Source organism: Psammomys obesus, unplaced genomic scaffold, assembly GCF_907164565.1.
Source record: "Psammomys obesus unplaced genomic scaffold, mPsaObe1.curated_primary_1811, whole genome shotgun sequence".
Lineage (NCBI taxonomy): Eukaryota > Metazoa > Chordata > Mammalia > Rodentia > Muridae > Psammomys > Psammomys obesus.
The window spans coordinates 11038256-11051454 of record NW_026585644.1 but is presented as its reverse complement, the minus strand read 5'-3'; the positions used below and the strand labels follow the sequence as shown (position 1 = coordinate 11051454).

The window sequence follows — 13199 nt, the reverse complement described above, 5'->3', positions numbered from 1 at the left end:
CACTAAGCCCCTGGGATCCCTCGGGGACCTTGCACGGAGGGTGGCTGGGGCTCTGGAGGAAGGGACGTGCAGCGAGCAAAACTTTGAGTCCTCCAGCGGCGACTGAGGGAAAGACCCTTTGCTTCTGCCCGCGGTCGCGCCAGTCGCGGGGTTGCTGCCTGGACAGAGGCGCAGCATCCTGGCGCGAAGCAACCCTGCCCGGCTGAAGCCGTTGCTCTCAGCCTCTGCACCGCTCCGCGCTCGCTCTGCCGGCTGGACTCCGCGCTCGCCCCGACCCCGCGCACTCTGCTCCTCTCTGGCGCCCCCGGCGGCCGCGCGCAGCACAGCAGGGCCGGGCAGGGCCGAGCGAGCCCCGCCTCCCGCCTCCTCCGCCGCCCTCCTCCCCCTCGCAGAACACTCAATGTCGGAACGTTCCGAAGATGACGTCGGAGCGTTCTCGAATCCCGTGTCTCTCGGCTGCTGCTGCCGAAGGAACAGGGAAAAAGCAACAAGAAGGAACAGCAATGGCGACACTGCACCGCAAAGTGCCCAGTCCGGAGGCGTTTCTGGGCAAACCCTGGTCCTCCTGGATCGACGCCGCCAAATTACACTGCTCCGACAGTAAGAACCCCACCGCCTGTTCCTCCTTTTATTATCCTGTAACCTTTCCATTCACCTAGAGCCACTGGGAAAAAGTGTGTGTTTGAGAGAGAGTGGCCCCCGGCGTCCTCCATGCTTCTCCCTCTCTCTCTAAATAAATACACACAGACACAGACCATCAGAGCACAGAGAGGCCCGGGTGCCAGCAAGGCTGTCTGTCTGTCTGAGCCTGGCTCTCCGGGGCAGGCAGCCCGCGGGGTGGGCTTTCGCAGCCCCACGGTGGTGTCTGTTTAAAAGACGACTCTGTTGCTGCTTGCATAGTTTTTTTTTTTTGGTACCTATCTGGGCCAGGTAGATGGAAACCTGGACTCGGGAGAAAATGTTGCATTGTCAATTTTTGCAAGATTTTCCGATACAGTATTTATATCGATCTGTTTGCCAATAAACACTCTCCCTCCCCCCTTGACTTTGGCGTCCCCCCCCTTTTTTCCTCATTTTCTTTTTTCCTTTTCTTTTTCATCTGCAGATGTAGATTTAGAAGAGGCTGGAAAAGAGGGTGGCAAAAGCAGGGAGGTTATGAGGCTTAATAAAGAAGGTAAGTGCAGCTTTTGGCATGTTAGTGTTAGCTTGTGTGGCAGAGTCTTCACAGGCTTTGGAATATAATGTGAATTGTTCTACTGGGTACAGAGTGACTAAGGCTTGTCAAAAATTGAGCACGCCCAGGTGACTACTGCTTCACTGTTAACTTCCTTCGAAGTATAAATACAACTGGGGGGGGGGTGCAGGCAGGGGGAGGCTGTTCAAGGCAGAAGTTTAGTGGACTCCAGCGCTGAACCTCCTGATGGTAGCTGCCCATTTTCCTTGGAAAACCATTGGCCAATGGTGGTGGCGGGGTTTGAAATTCCTGCGTGAGTGAGGCATTGGGGGCTCCCTTCGCAAGCATTCTAGCCTCCCTCGTGTGTAAATTCACAAGTTTTAATGAGCCCCGCATGGTCGGTCATTCCAGCATCTACTTTTCCACTCTCACAAAAAACCATTGCACGTGGCATGCCTTGGTGCTGCGAGTGACATTTTGTATCCCGTCACAGGCTGTAGGCAGTGACAGGGTTAGGGGGCATCAGTACCTGCAGATCCCTAGCCTGCACCTTCTCCCCAATCTGTGCTTCCCAGCATGAAAATATGACACCTGAAAGGGGACACGTTGAATAGACAGATGATCCCCGATCTGGGCATGTGCGTGAAGCCATAATGTCAAACTTGGGTATCACCGTACCTGTGGTCGCTGTAGGTCCGTCATCCTTGTTGATTGCAAGCCCGCCATTTGTCACTCTGGCCTCTGGCTTCAGATGAAGCCACCCCAGAGGCCGCTTTCTGCTTAAAGAAAGGATGGGTTCATTTGAATTGTGGTGGACTACCTGGAGTCTTGTATACAGAACTTGCTGGCGTTGGTGAAGGGAGGAAGACACAGAGGGCCAGAAGGGAGTGGTGGGAAGTGTCAAAAAAGTTTACACTTAACTTTGCTGTAGGAGCATTTGCTCATCCATGATGAATGGGGGAAAAGCCATGCGAGTCTACAGCCTAGTCCACTGGTGAAAGGGGGTGCTGACCTCAAAGGTGGATGAAACCTGCTTAGGAAAGTGGGGCTCACCTTGCAGACTGAGATCTGAGGTTGTTGGTTTTCAGCGCCACATCATTTCCTGAGAGGAGCATTTGTGCTTCAGGAAAGAGGAACTCAGAGGTGAAAAATGCATGTGTATTTGAAGGCAGCTCTCCAGTCCTGTGTTTCTGCTAATTAAGTACTTTGGGAACAAAACATTATTCTTAAGATGCTTGCCTCTAAATGTCTTAGCGTGATCTTGATGTGTGTGCTTGGGATGCACGAGGGAGTAATATCAAGCAGGCTTCTTACAAGTGGCAGCTCGTTTGTGCTGAAGGTCCGTGTGTATTGCCAATGGGAAGGGGTCCCTAGGGCTTGTCTCTCTTCACAGCAACACTGGAGTGGAGGTCTTGGCCCACCTGGAGAGCTAAGCTCTCAGATCACCAGCACTGTTGCCATGATGAGGAACACATGCCATGTGTTCAAGGAGACTAAAGGCTGTGGCATGCCCATGCTTGGCACCTTGGCAGGCCTGGGTGACGGAGTGGGACCATAAACCCCACCAAACTCACATTCCCCTGCCACCTGTGTCTATGTCAGAACACTCTTGTTCTCAGATTCTCTTTGCTGCTTGAGAAATGGACTCTTTTTAAGGGAAAACAAAAAGCTCCCCTCCTCTCGGAAGCCCCAGATGTCCGGTTGTGCTTATTATGCCCTCCATCCTGTAAAGGCACACGGTTTTGCCTCTGATTGAATGGGTTTGCATGGGGGATACCCGCTGCTCAGCACATCATGCAGTTGGCTTACATGGCCACCCATGGACTCGATCTCGTTGTTAGGGCCTGGTGGAGTGGCCGTGGGTGAAAAAATGAGAACTTCCTGAGGTCTTCCTGGGGTAGGAGCACAGCTTTTCTTACAGAAAAGATAGGTGCCACAAACACATGTCCCGTGGTAAGAACTCAAGGGTTGGGCTGAGGCTCTATGTCAGGTGTTGGGCACAGCGGACCTCCTTGTTAGAGTGATTAGATGGGAGGCCTTAGGGCGGGCAGATACTTGTGAGGGTCGTTGCGGGACATAAAGTGGCCCTTGTGGGACTCTGTGCGTCTGTGTGTGTCGGCATCCATGCCTGGCCATGGCTCTGTTGGCTAGAAGCAGTCTTGAGACGTTAATAAAAGGATAATAGTTTAGGATTGGATTTGAGAAATGGCAGGATATACTACTGTTGTGGTGCCAAATGTATAACAAAAAATTTACCATTTTAAGCTCTTTTGAGTAAATAGCCCTGTGGTATTGAGTATATTTAGTGTCTCACAACCTTTACCACTCTTCACTTCCCAGCCTTTTCACCACCTCAGCCAGAAACTCGTTATGTACAATGTACTTTCTACCTATCATGCTTACAATGATTTCCCATATATCCCTCTTCCCCTTAGTCCTGGCACCTTTCATTTTCTTTCTGTCTCTGCGAAGTTTCCTCATGTAAACGGAAACACATATCTGTCCTTCTGTGTTTGGCTTGTTTCCTTTACTGTTTCAGGGTTCATCCGTGTTATATGGTGTATCGGTACATTTCTTTTCCAGGTAGACATGTTCCATTCTCTATATACTACTTATCCGTTGGATATATGGGTCATTTCCATCTTTTGACTATTGTGAGCAATGCTTTTGGGAGGATTAGCGTGATGCAATCATTTTTAGACTGAACTCAGAGAAGTTAGGCTGGAAATATGAAAAAAGAATCGTTTTGCCTTCTGAGCTCTCTCGCCGATGCTTTGGCAGGTACAAGTAGACTTTTGAGTAACCTGGTAGTTGTAATATCATCTCTTGTGCATCGCTTGCCCCACTGACCTTCCTTTGCTTTGATTTGTCACCTATGTTGACTAGGAACTGTTTAATGGAGTCTCTGAAGTCTCCATAAAGAATCTTCTCATCAGCTTTCTTTTTCCCTCTTAAATTATAATTACAGAGAATTCAGAAAAGACCTTTGAATTGGGAACTGTTGCTTTTTGGCCTGGGCTTGTAAGGGTTTAAAGCCGCTTAGAGCCGCTTCACAGCAAGAGGAACCAGGGAGAGCAGGGAACGAGAGAAAGTTTCACTCCTCTGGGCTAAGTCTCCAGCTGAAAAGGAAGAGGTTTGGGACTAACTGCCCTCCATAGTCCCTTCTGAGACCTCTGTACCCAGGCTTTCCTAGTGAACGTCCCAACCTTTAAAATACTATCATGCTGAACAACCTGCCTCCAAAGAAACTTAAGAAAACAAAACAAAACAAAAACTCCTCATGTTTAAAACAAACAAATAAACAACCACATTATATGACTTCAGAAATATTGAGAATAACAGAGTGTATTTTCTCAGTTTAAAAAGAAAAGTTTATTTCAATGCTGACAAAAACAAAGCAAAGCAACCAACCAACCCACAAAACCACTGTGTAGTCTGCTTACTAAAAACAGTTGTGAATGGTTTGGGGACTTTAGGACCTGAGTCTAAACCACAGCAGAGAGGAGGGACTGATTATAGCAGACAAAAGGGAGAGGGTCTCAGTCCAGACCCCACAGAAGTGAGAGGCAGAGGCCAGACCCCAGCATGGGAGAGGGACTCTGTCCAACGTCCAGCAGAAGTAAAGGCCTGTGTTGAATGCCCACCACAAAAGTATTCTCCCTATGAAGAGCACTCTGGCCTCAGCTTGGTCTGTCAGGCCATAGCTTTCCTCAGAGGAGAGTCTCAGGAAGCTTGCTGGCCCAGTCTTCACGAGAGCTGTGCTAACTGATAGGAAATTCCAAAGAAGGCCATTTTTCTATGCTGGCCCTACATAGCACACTATTCTCACCTCTAGCTTGATAGGTGTTGCCCGAAAGTCAACTTTTTCCCAAGCAAAAGTCTTACTCAGCTTAGGAAGATGTTCTCATCACCAAGGATTTCAAACAAAACAAAACAACCAACTGATGGACAAAGGTTGGGATTTGTGTAGCTCAGAAGTGCCCTTAAGTGTAAAACACGTTAGCAGGGCTGTGAGGAAGTGTGACTGAGATAAGAGGAGACGGCTCAACATATGTGAGAACTGAATGCCTGCCTGCTTTTATCCTTTTTTATTACTACAACTATTACCATCATTTATTACTGAAACTAGTCTGGCAAAACTAGGTATTATTTTAATTACCATGAATTTTTAAGTCATCTGTGCCAAAAAGACATACTGTATGAAGAGCTTCAACTTTAGAACAACGTGTGTTATAATTTCATAAAGCTTAATGTTAAAAACAATTTCTGTGGACATAGAGTATTTCATAGACTACAGCTAAGGAGTCAATTTTTTCAAAGAAAAATATGTAGGCAGTTAATGGCTTCTGAACATGGATATTTTTTTCTTTACTTTCCCCCCTTTTTCATGGCTTCAGAGGTCTACAAAACTACATTTAAAATGATATAATGTTTCATTTTATCTTGGAGAAAAGTTAGTCCTCCAAGGACATTTTCTGGGCCTTTTGGGCTTGGGCAGAAGTCTGTGTTCTTTGGTTCCCAGCATTCTGTTTGGTGGAGGTAAATGTGAAATGCTCCCGCTGCAAAGTGAGCTGTAACAGACAAAGGGTGTTCCTGAAACACGAACAGGTGGGAATGTGGGAGTAGTCTCCCCTTGGGCTGAGAGGTTAGGGCTGGAAAGGACCAGCTTAGAGGGGAAAATGGCAGCTGGCCTGGGGAAGATGACTTATTCTTCTGACCCAAGCCAGGGAAGCCAGAGACAAGCCATGGAGATTTATGGGGAACTATCTACAGCTTCTTTATCATTACACAGACAACTCCATTATCTATGCTAATAGGAGATGGGAAGGCCCATGTCTGTAGATTACACGGATGAACCTCATTTTCACTGTTGCACCTGCCCTCCGCCCCTTTGCTGGAAGCAGCAAGATTTGCTGATGTTGGTCTCTTATTGGCATCTCTGTTGCTCTGGGCTTGGATGGAAGGACAGGGGAGATGGGAGAGGCAGAGCAGAAGTGGTAGACAGTAAAGGAGAAATGGGATGTCAGGAAAATAAGGTTTACAGTGGTACCCAATGGACAAGCTGAGGGTAGCTAAGCTGAGAGAGGGCAGCTGGACCATCCACTTTGGGAAATGTAAAGCTTTGGAAATGAGTGTTTCTTTATATTGATGAGGATTTCCATGTGCTCAGATCCCATGTGGAAAGGCAGAAACGTGGCTTTCCTTCCTGCGAGCACAGGGAAGTTAGACAGAATGTGTGCAGGCCTGGAAACTGTATACATATTACCTTCAAGGCTTGACTTAGATTGGGCCTGCATCTTCTCTGAGACTAATAGATTTTGCTGTTGTTGTTCATTCTTTAGCGCTGAAGGTGTAGACCTTAAATTCATCTAAAAGCTACTTTAAAAAAATCTCTGAGTTACAGAATTCAAAAGCCTTACATTCTTTACCGGAAAGTATCTCTCGCCCACCCATTTGTTTCGGTATCTTTCTGAAGATGTCTTGGGTGCACTGAGGTTCATAGTCCTTCTACTCTATGACTGACCCCAGCTATGGTCAACCATCTTGTTGTTTCGCTCTGTCTTGGAGGACTGTCTGTCTGTTAGTGTAAGGGTGTAAGTATAGCATAAGGCCTGGTTCTCCTGTCGTATCTGCGTATAGGAAGGTGCAGGCCTTTTCAGCTTCCTTCATACGTGGAATTCACTCCCTGCTGTGCCATCTTGGGCTGACACTGGGACACTGTAGTGACAGACACAACATCTCTTCCCTGCGAGTTCTTCCTTCCTGGCAACAACTGCAGACATCAAAAAAGCCACAGTGATTGTAAGGGGTGTCCACTCCAGAGAAAGCTGGAGTGCTTCTGGAGGGTGTGAGAGGAGGGGTCAGATTTAGGTTAGGCCCTCTCAGAAGAAAATTTACTTTGGTTAAAACCCGAAGGAGAAGAAATGGAAGTTCTCACTATGTGGAAATGGACAAGGTGGAGTTGGAGGAAATAGTATATATGCAGGGCCAAAGTGCAAGTGAATATGGAATGTTCTAGAAATGAAATGCTACCCCCCCCCCGGAGTGGAGCTAGCAGCACAGAGAGGAATGTCAGTTTTCTCACCAGCGATACTGCTGACATTTAAAGCCAGGTACTTCTTTGTGACAGGGACCACTGTGTGCATTATAAGGTAATATATATAGCAGTGCCCTCTGACCATTGGCTTCTACTAGGGGCCGTTCACACCTGCAAATGTAGACAACCAGAATGTCTTCACATTCCCCGCCCCCCCCCCCCCCCCCGGAGGCAGAGTCACCTGCTAAGGTGTCACTGGAATGAAGTGAAGCTAGAGAGATAAGAACTGGAAACAGCGAGAAAGATTTTCAGAGATATTTTGCTACCGTTATATCTTGGGCCTACAGTCCATACATGAGTCAGCCGTATTGACTACCCAACGGGTCAGATGGACTGTGGCTCTGGGCGGTGCTGTGGCTGAGTTGAAGAGTCTAAGAGAGAGGGCTTGGTCTCTCTAGGTCCTTCTCCAAAGCCTGCCAGCCTGTGGTTCCATCTGCAGACAGCAGTGACAACAATGGGCAGCAGGTTCTTGCTCTGACTGGTCCAGCCCTCCCTCACTGTGGGGAGAGGAGGATTCTGATTATGATGGCATTTCTTATGCAGTGGCCCCTGGGGTCAGAAGCACCCTGGCAAAACATTCAGATTTCAGTTTATATAGAAAGTCGGGCTGGAAATACAACTGGCGTTCTCTGCAGTTTGATTACCCATGGGATATGCCTGAAATGGGGATGAGCATGAAGAGAACGGAGCAGCTGGCTTCAAGCTACCCATGCTAAGGACTGGGAAGTGTGGAGGGTAAGGGCAGGCCTGGCTCCTGAAGGCTTCTGAGGCGCACATCACGTGCCTGACAGTATCATCTAGGGCTGTGGGGCCATGCTGACCCCTTCAGTGACCAGCTGGCAGGAGGCCGTTGTCTCTGCTGCAGAGTGGATGGGAGAAACGTAGCTAGGCTAGTTTCTCCATGCTTCTCTGTAGATTATGCTCCTGCCCTCTGGGCTGGCTTTCATTTGCAGTGTTTGGCTTCATCCCTGACATTCTTATGGGTGGGCATCCAATGGCAGTAGCCAATACCATTTTATCTGACGATCCCCGCCCCTACCCCAAGCAGTCTAGGGAAAGCTATCACTCAGGGGCTCTAGCAGTCAAATACAGCTGTCATAGAAACAGAGAGCCTTATCCAATGGCTTGGACCTTTGCTGAATGTCATAGAAAGTGAATGGCAAGGGCAGCCTTGTATGTGTCTCTTCTAAAACTCAGGCTTGTGTGCTGCAGTGATGGCCTCTCCGTTGTGTCCTATGGCAGGGCTCAAGCTGGCTAACGCTGCCAAGTGGACCTCACTTTGAACCCTAAGACACTAGATCTGATGGTGAGAATTTGGGAGGGCCCTTCCTGCAAGGAGGTCTAGGCTGAGGCTTAGGAACCCAAGAAGCTGAGGGCTTAGTCTGGCTCACCTGCTTCCTGCAAGGAAAGCTGGAATTCCCCTATGGATAGAGCATTTGTTTTCATGTAGATGCTTTATCTTTGTGGGGTGTGTGTGTGTGTGTGTGTGTGTGTGTGTCTTTCACAATTCTACCTGTCAATTTCTAGGGATCCAGGCCTTGATGAACAGGAAACTAAATGCTTGGCAGGGCGGAACAAACTGGTACTGGGTCATTGTAATCTGGAAGATACAAGCAAGTCAAAGATGGGCTCTCTGAGCATACAAGTGATTATACTGGTATTGTCCTGACTTCTGCAAAGCGGGTTATGAGTTTGTGGACATTGATGATACAAGGACACCTTCAGCAGGGAGCAATGTGACCTGCCTCACTACCCCAAGAGGTCATAGAGTCCTGGGCTAGGCAAATAGATGAAGGCGTTGTGAGGTGGCTGATAGGGGTAGCTGATAGGGGGTGGCTGACAGGTCATTGGGACACAGTCCCTTACCCAAGGTAATTTCCAGTGCTTTTAAAAAGAGTATATTTACCACGACTGGAGATACAGTTCAGCGGTAGAGCATCTGCTGGAATGTACAAGGCCCAGGTTTCAGTTCCCAGTCAATGTTCCCGCCCCCTGCCCTCGCCCCAGAAGTTACTGGCCTCCAAAGGACAAATCCTGCCAGAGTCCACTTCTGTGAGTCTCCTTGAGGAGTAATGTTGTGTAGACAGAATAGACAGAATAGAATGGTGCAACATGGGGGCTGAGGTTAGAAATTTGTAAAGTTTGGGTGCAGAGTTTCAGGTACAGTTTCAGCTAAAAACAGGTAAGAGATGGCATGGGGTTAGGGTTCTGTGAAGAGTATGGAGTGTATTTAAAGCCACCAAACTGTGCACTTGAAAACAGCTACAGTGGTTAATGCTATGCTGTGTATATTTCACTACACACAGAGAGTTCATTGGCATGGCAGCCTTGGGAGTTTCATGCAGCATTATTTAAATTTTGACTCAACCATTTCCCAGCTGTGTGTTAATTTCAGATTTAATTTCCTCATTTTCAGAACGGAATAATAGTTCCTCTCAGAGTTGCTGTAAAAATAAATGAGATACTATCTGGCATCCTATAGGTACTCAGTAACGAAAGCTGTGGTTATGGTCGTATTATTTTTACCACATACTCAGGTCTTCTTTGTCTTATCCGAGCTGCCCTGTCCAGGGGACACATTGTATCAAGATTGTTTCAGGAATGGGTCAGGATATTGAGTATCAGACACTGGGCCAAATGTGGTGTTGTCATTCGGTCCTCGTGAGTACCCTGTGAGGCAAATTCCCCTGTGGGCAAGGGTTGACTCATTTACTCAAATGGCTCAGCTAAGAAATAGGGTAGCTGGGATTCGAACACTGAGGCTGACTGAATCCACCATCTGCACTCTCATCAGTGCCCATAATGTCTCTCCTTCTTGAAACAGTGTGGGACTGAGGCAAGGCAGAAGGCATTTTTGACACATTTAAGACACATCTAAGAGGCACAACTGTGGCCTTCCTCAGGCATGGAGCAGGACCTTCTTAAGCATTGTACCTGGACACCTGGCTTGCCTCACCCAGTCCAGCCCTGTCAGGGGATTGTGTCCTTTCACCAGACTGGTGCCAAGAGACTCGCTGCCAGTGCCCCCTGCTTCTGTAAGACCCAGGACATCCCATCAGCGATGGGCTTTCTCATCCCAAGGCCCCAGCTTTGGGCCTGTGTGGTCAGAGCGCTGGCCCCAGGGAAGCACAGGAGCTGATGCAAACTGTTCCTTTTTAGAAGAAGGTGTTAGCAAAGATGGTTGCCAAGCAACTCCAGGGGCATCTATCTACAGTGATGATGTCTCCCCCCCCTTTTGAACATCTTCTAGGCTGCTGTTCAGTTTGCTCTTGGCGTTGGAATTGTTAGTATTTTCATGAAGGGTGTGCTCCTTTGGATGATGGAGCGCAGATAGCTTTTCAATACCTGCCACATTCAAGGTGTCCTTTTGATGGTGATGTGCCTGCTAAGTGGGTGTGAACGTCCTTTGCCTCCTGCAGCCACAGCATGCCCTGGTTGCTGCTGGCTCTGAGGGGCAGCGATAAAGAAGATTCTTTGGACTGGAGCAGCTGAGAAAGACACAGAATGTACCTTGCACATCAGCACAGGGTGAAGTAGCCATGTTCGGCTCCTGTCACTCTGGGTTTCTTCTGCTCTTCATTAGCAAGGCCACTTGAGCGCTGTGTATGCGATGCTCTTACCAGGGTCCCGGAGATGCTGCTCTTCCCCCACCTTGCTCTTATTTGAGACTGAAGGATTTCTAGCATGTGAGTTTTCTGCAGCCCTGCTGCTGTTCCCGCAGTCCCCTCCTCTGGGTGGCATGTTTGGTGCACTGGCCTGCTGACTGGTGATCGGATTCCTTCCTATTTTTTATTTTCCTGGTAAACATCAGGGAGCCTTTCGTACAATCTTGTCCCAGGCCAGGAGGAAGGAAGTGAGTCATTAAAAAGTGCCACTGGTTACCCTGGGATAAGGAAAGCCCTATGTGGCCTACCTGGGGACAAGAGCCTCCGTTGACCGTAGCTCTGACCCCCCCCCCCCCCCACTCACCCAGAGCTTCCCATATCCCATTGTGTCCATCCTTAACATTTTCTGCAGAGGCAGGGCAAGACCCAAACAGGATGTGTGTGAGGATGAACGCTGCCACTTCCCGTGGCTGATACAAAAGACTAAGTGGCAAAGACAGGCCACTTATATATAAAAATCAGCTCTGAACCGATTGAGGGTCTCCAAATGGATTTACTGGAAACAGCTATAAATCAGATGTGTCCATCCTATGGCCCACGGTCCGAGTGTGCTCCGGGCTAGCCACGGATATAGCTTGGAACATTTGTAGGTGGCAGTGTCTTATCACAGTGTCAAAAGGCTGAAGAGGCCATCTTTAAACAATAGACAGAGCTGGGCATGATCGCATGCCTGTGGTCCCAGCACCCAGGGAATGCAGAGGCAGGCGGATTGCTGTGAGTTCGAGGCCAGCCTGGTCTATAAAGTTTGAGTCCAGGACAGCCAAAGCTGCACAGAGAAACCCTGTCTCGACCCTTCCCCCCACCCCCGGCCTCTCCCTCAAAGAGTAGACAATCTGAGAGCTGTGAGGAGACCAGGCTTCATACCGTGCATGTTTTCTTCTCTTCCTCCTCATGTAGCTCCTTGCTGTTTGTGGCCACCACTGCCTGCTCAACCCTTCCCATTCCCTCTGTGGAGACTAGTGTGTCTGTCACCACTCCTGGCTTCTCGGCAGAGTGCTCATTCTCTGTCCCGGAGAACTGCATCTTCTCCACTGTTTGTGTGCCGTCATAGTCACCTGGGTAGACACCGTGCAGACTAAAGCAGTGGTCTGCCTTGTTTCATTTTGTGTGTGTGCGTGTGTGTTTATGTATATCATTTATAATATAGATTTCTGTAACATTTGAAAGTAAGTTGCAGACCTAATGATAGAGCACTTCTGTTTGTCACTTTGCCACATCTTAACTGTGTTTTCTTGAGCTAACACACCTGAGTTTCGGAGCTTCATCTTACACAAAATATGCTGTACGTTGCAGAGATGGGTTTTCCTTCTGCGGTGAGCATGGCATTTGTGTGGGAACCATTCCCACACTCAGTGAAATCTCTGTTCCACAGCAGGGAATTTCTTAGAGCCCCCTTCACGTCCATCAGTGGATTCATCATTTCTTCCCAGGGGGAATAGGATGACCACTTACAGATTCCATCCTTCTGACCTACTTTTTCCAGCCACCACTCTGAAATTCCTCTTAAAAGTCAGAGTGAGGGCTTTCCCTTTAATTATCAACTTTCAGACACTGAGGTTGAACACCACGATTCTTAAACTGGGGGTGCGGGTTGAAGGAGGAAGGCAAGGTCAAGGATTGGTGTGCTGGCATTTCAAGATCTGTGCATTGTGGAAACATAATCATTGTGGCAGCTCAGAGACTGGGGAAACTCAGGGATGAAGACTGCTAGGGTTTAGTTGATCTCTAACACTGAGCCCTTCTCAGTTTTTAAAACACTGGGAACCATTATCCCACACTCTCAAGGGACCCTCTACTTTAATTTGGGGAAGGAAGGAGGTAATTACACTTAAAACAGTCTGGCTCACACCTTCCAGCTGCAGTGTGTTAGGTGGACCACTGAGTCAAACGAGGATGCTGGTGAGAGAGGTTCCTGTGTGTTAGGAAGCCAGGCTGCTTCCTGTATCAGTGGCTCAGCAGGAAACTGCTGAGCACCCAGGATGTGAGTGATACAGGGCTGGGCCCTTTGTGGGGGTGTGAGGAGGAAACAGCCTCCTCTGCCGCTGCCCTCTAGGAACTCACCATGGGGCTCCCTGGGGTCCCAGACACTGCACAGAGGATGATGTGGGGTTCAAGATCCCCAATGATAAAATAGGCTATGGTCATCAAGACCTTTGCCTTCAGGGCAGGGGATGCTTGGGTGTGGTTTTGCCTGTTGTAGAAGCAAAGTTCAAGTTGGAAGGAAGGAAGGAAGGAAGGAAGGAAGGAAGGAAGGAAGGAAGGA

The 13199-nt window shown here is 48.5% G+C and overlaps 1 protein-coding gene across 10 annotated transcripts in view; it reads left to right on the top strand.

The window, feature by feature from the left end:
• The first annotated feature begins 410 nt into the window (after positions 1 to 410).
• Atxn7l1 (ataxin 7 like 1) overlaps positions 411 to 13199 on the top strand; it is a 221819-nt gene continuing 209030 nt past the window's right edge. For 9 of the 10 annotated variants that reach the window (XM_055624508.1, XM_055624440.1, XM_055624476.1 and 6 more), the window contains exons 1-2: positions 411 to 600; positions 1106 to 1174. In XM_055624508.1, the coding sequence (XP_055480483.1) occupies positions 420 to 600; positions 1106 to 1174 (250 nt within the window). In that variant the 5' untranslated portion in view covers positions 411 to 419. The remainder of the gene's footprint in view (positions 601 to 1105; positions 1175 to 13199) is intronic. The other variant, XM_055624450.1, reaches the window with a different exon arrangement.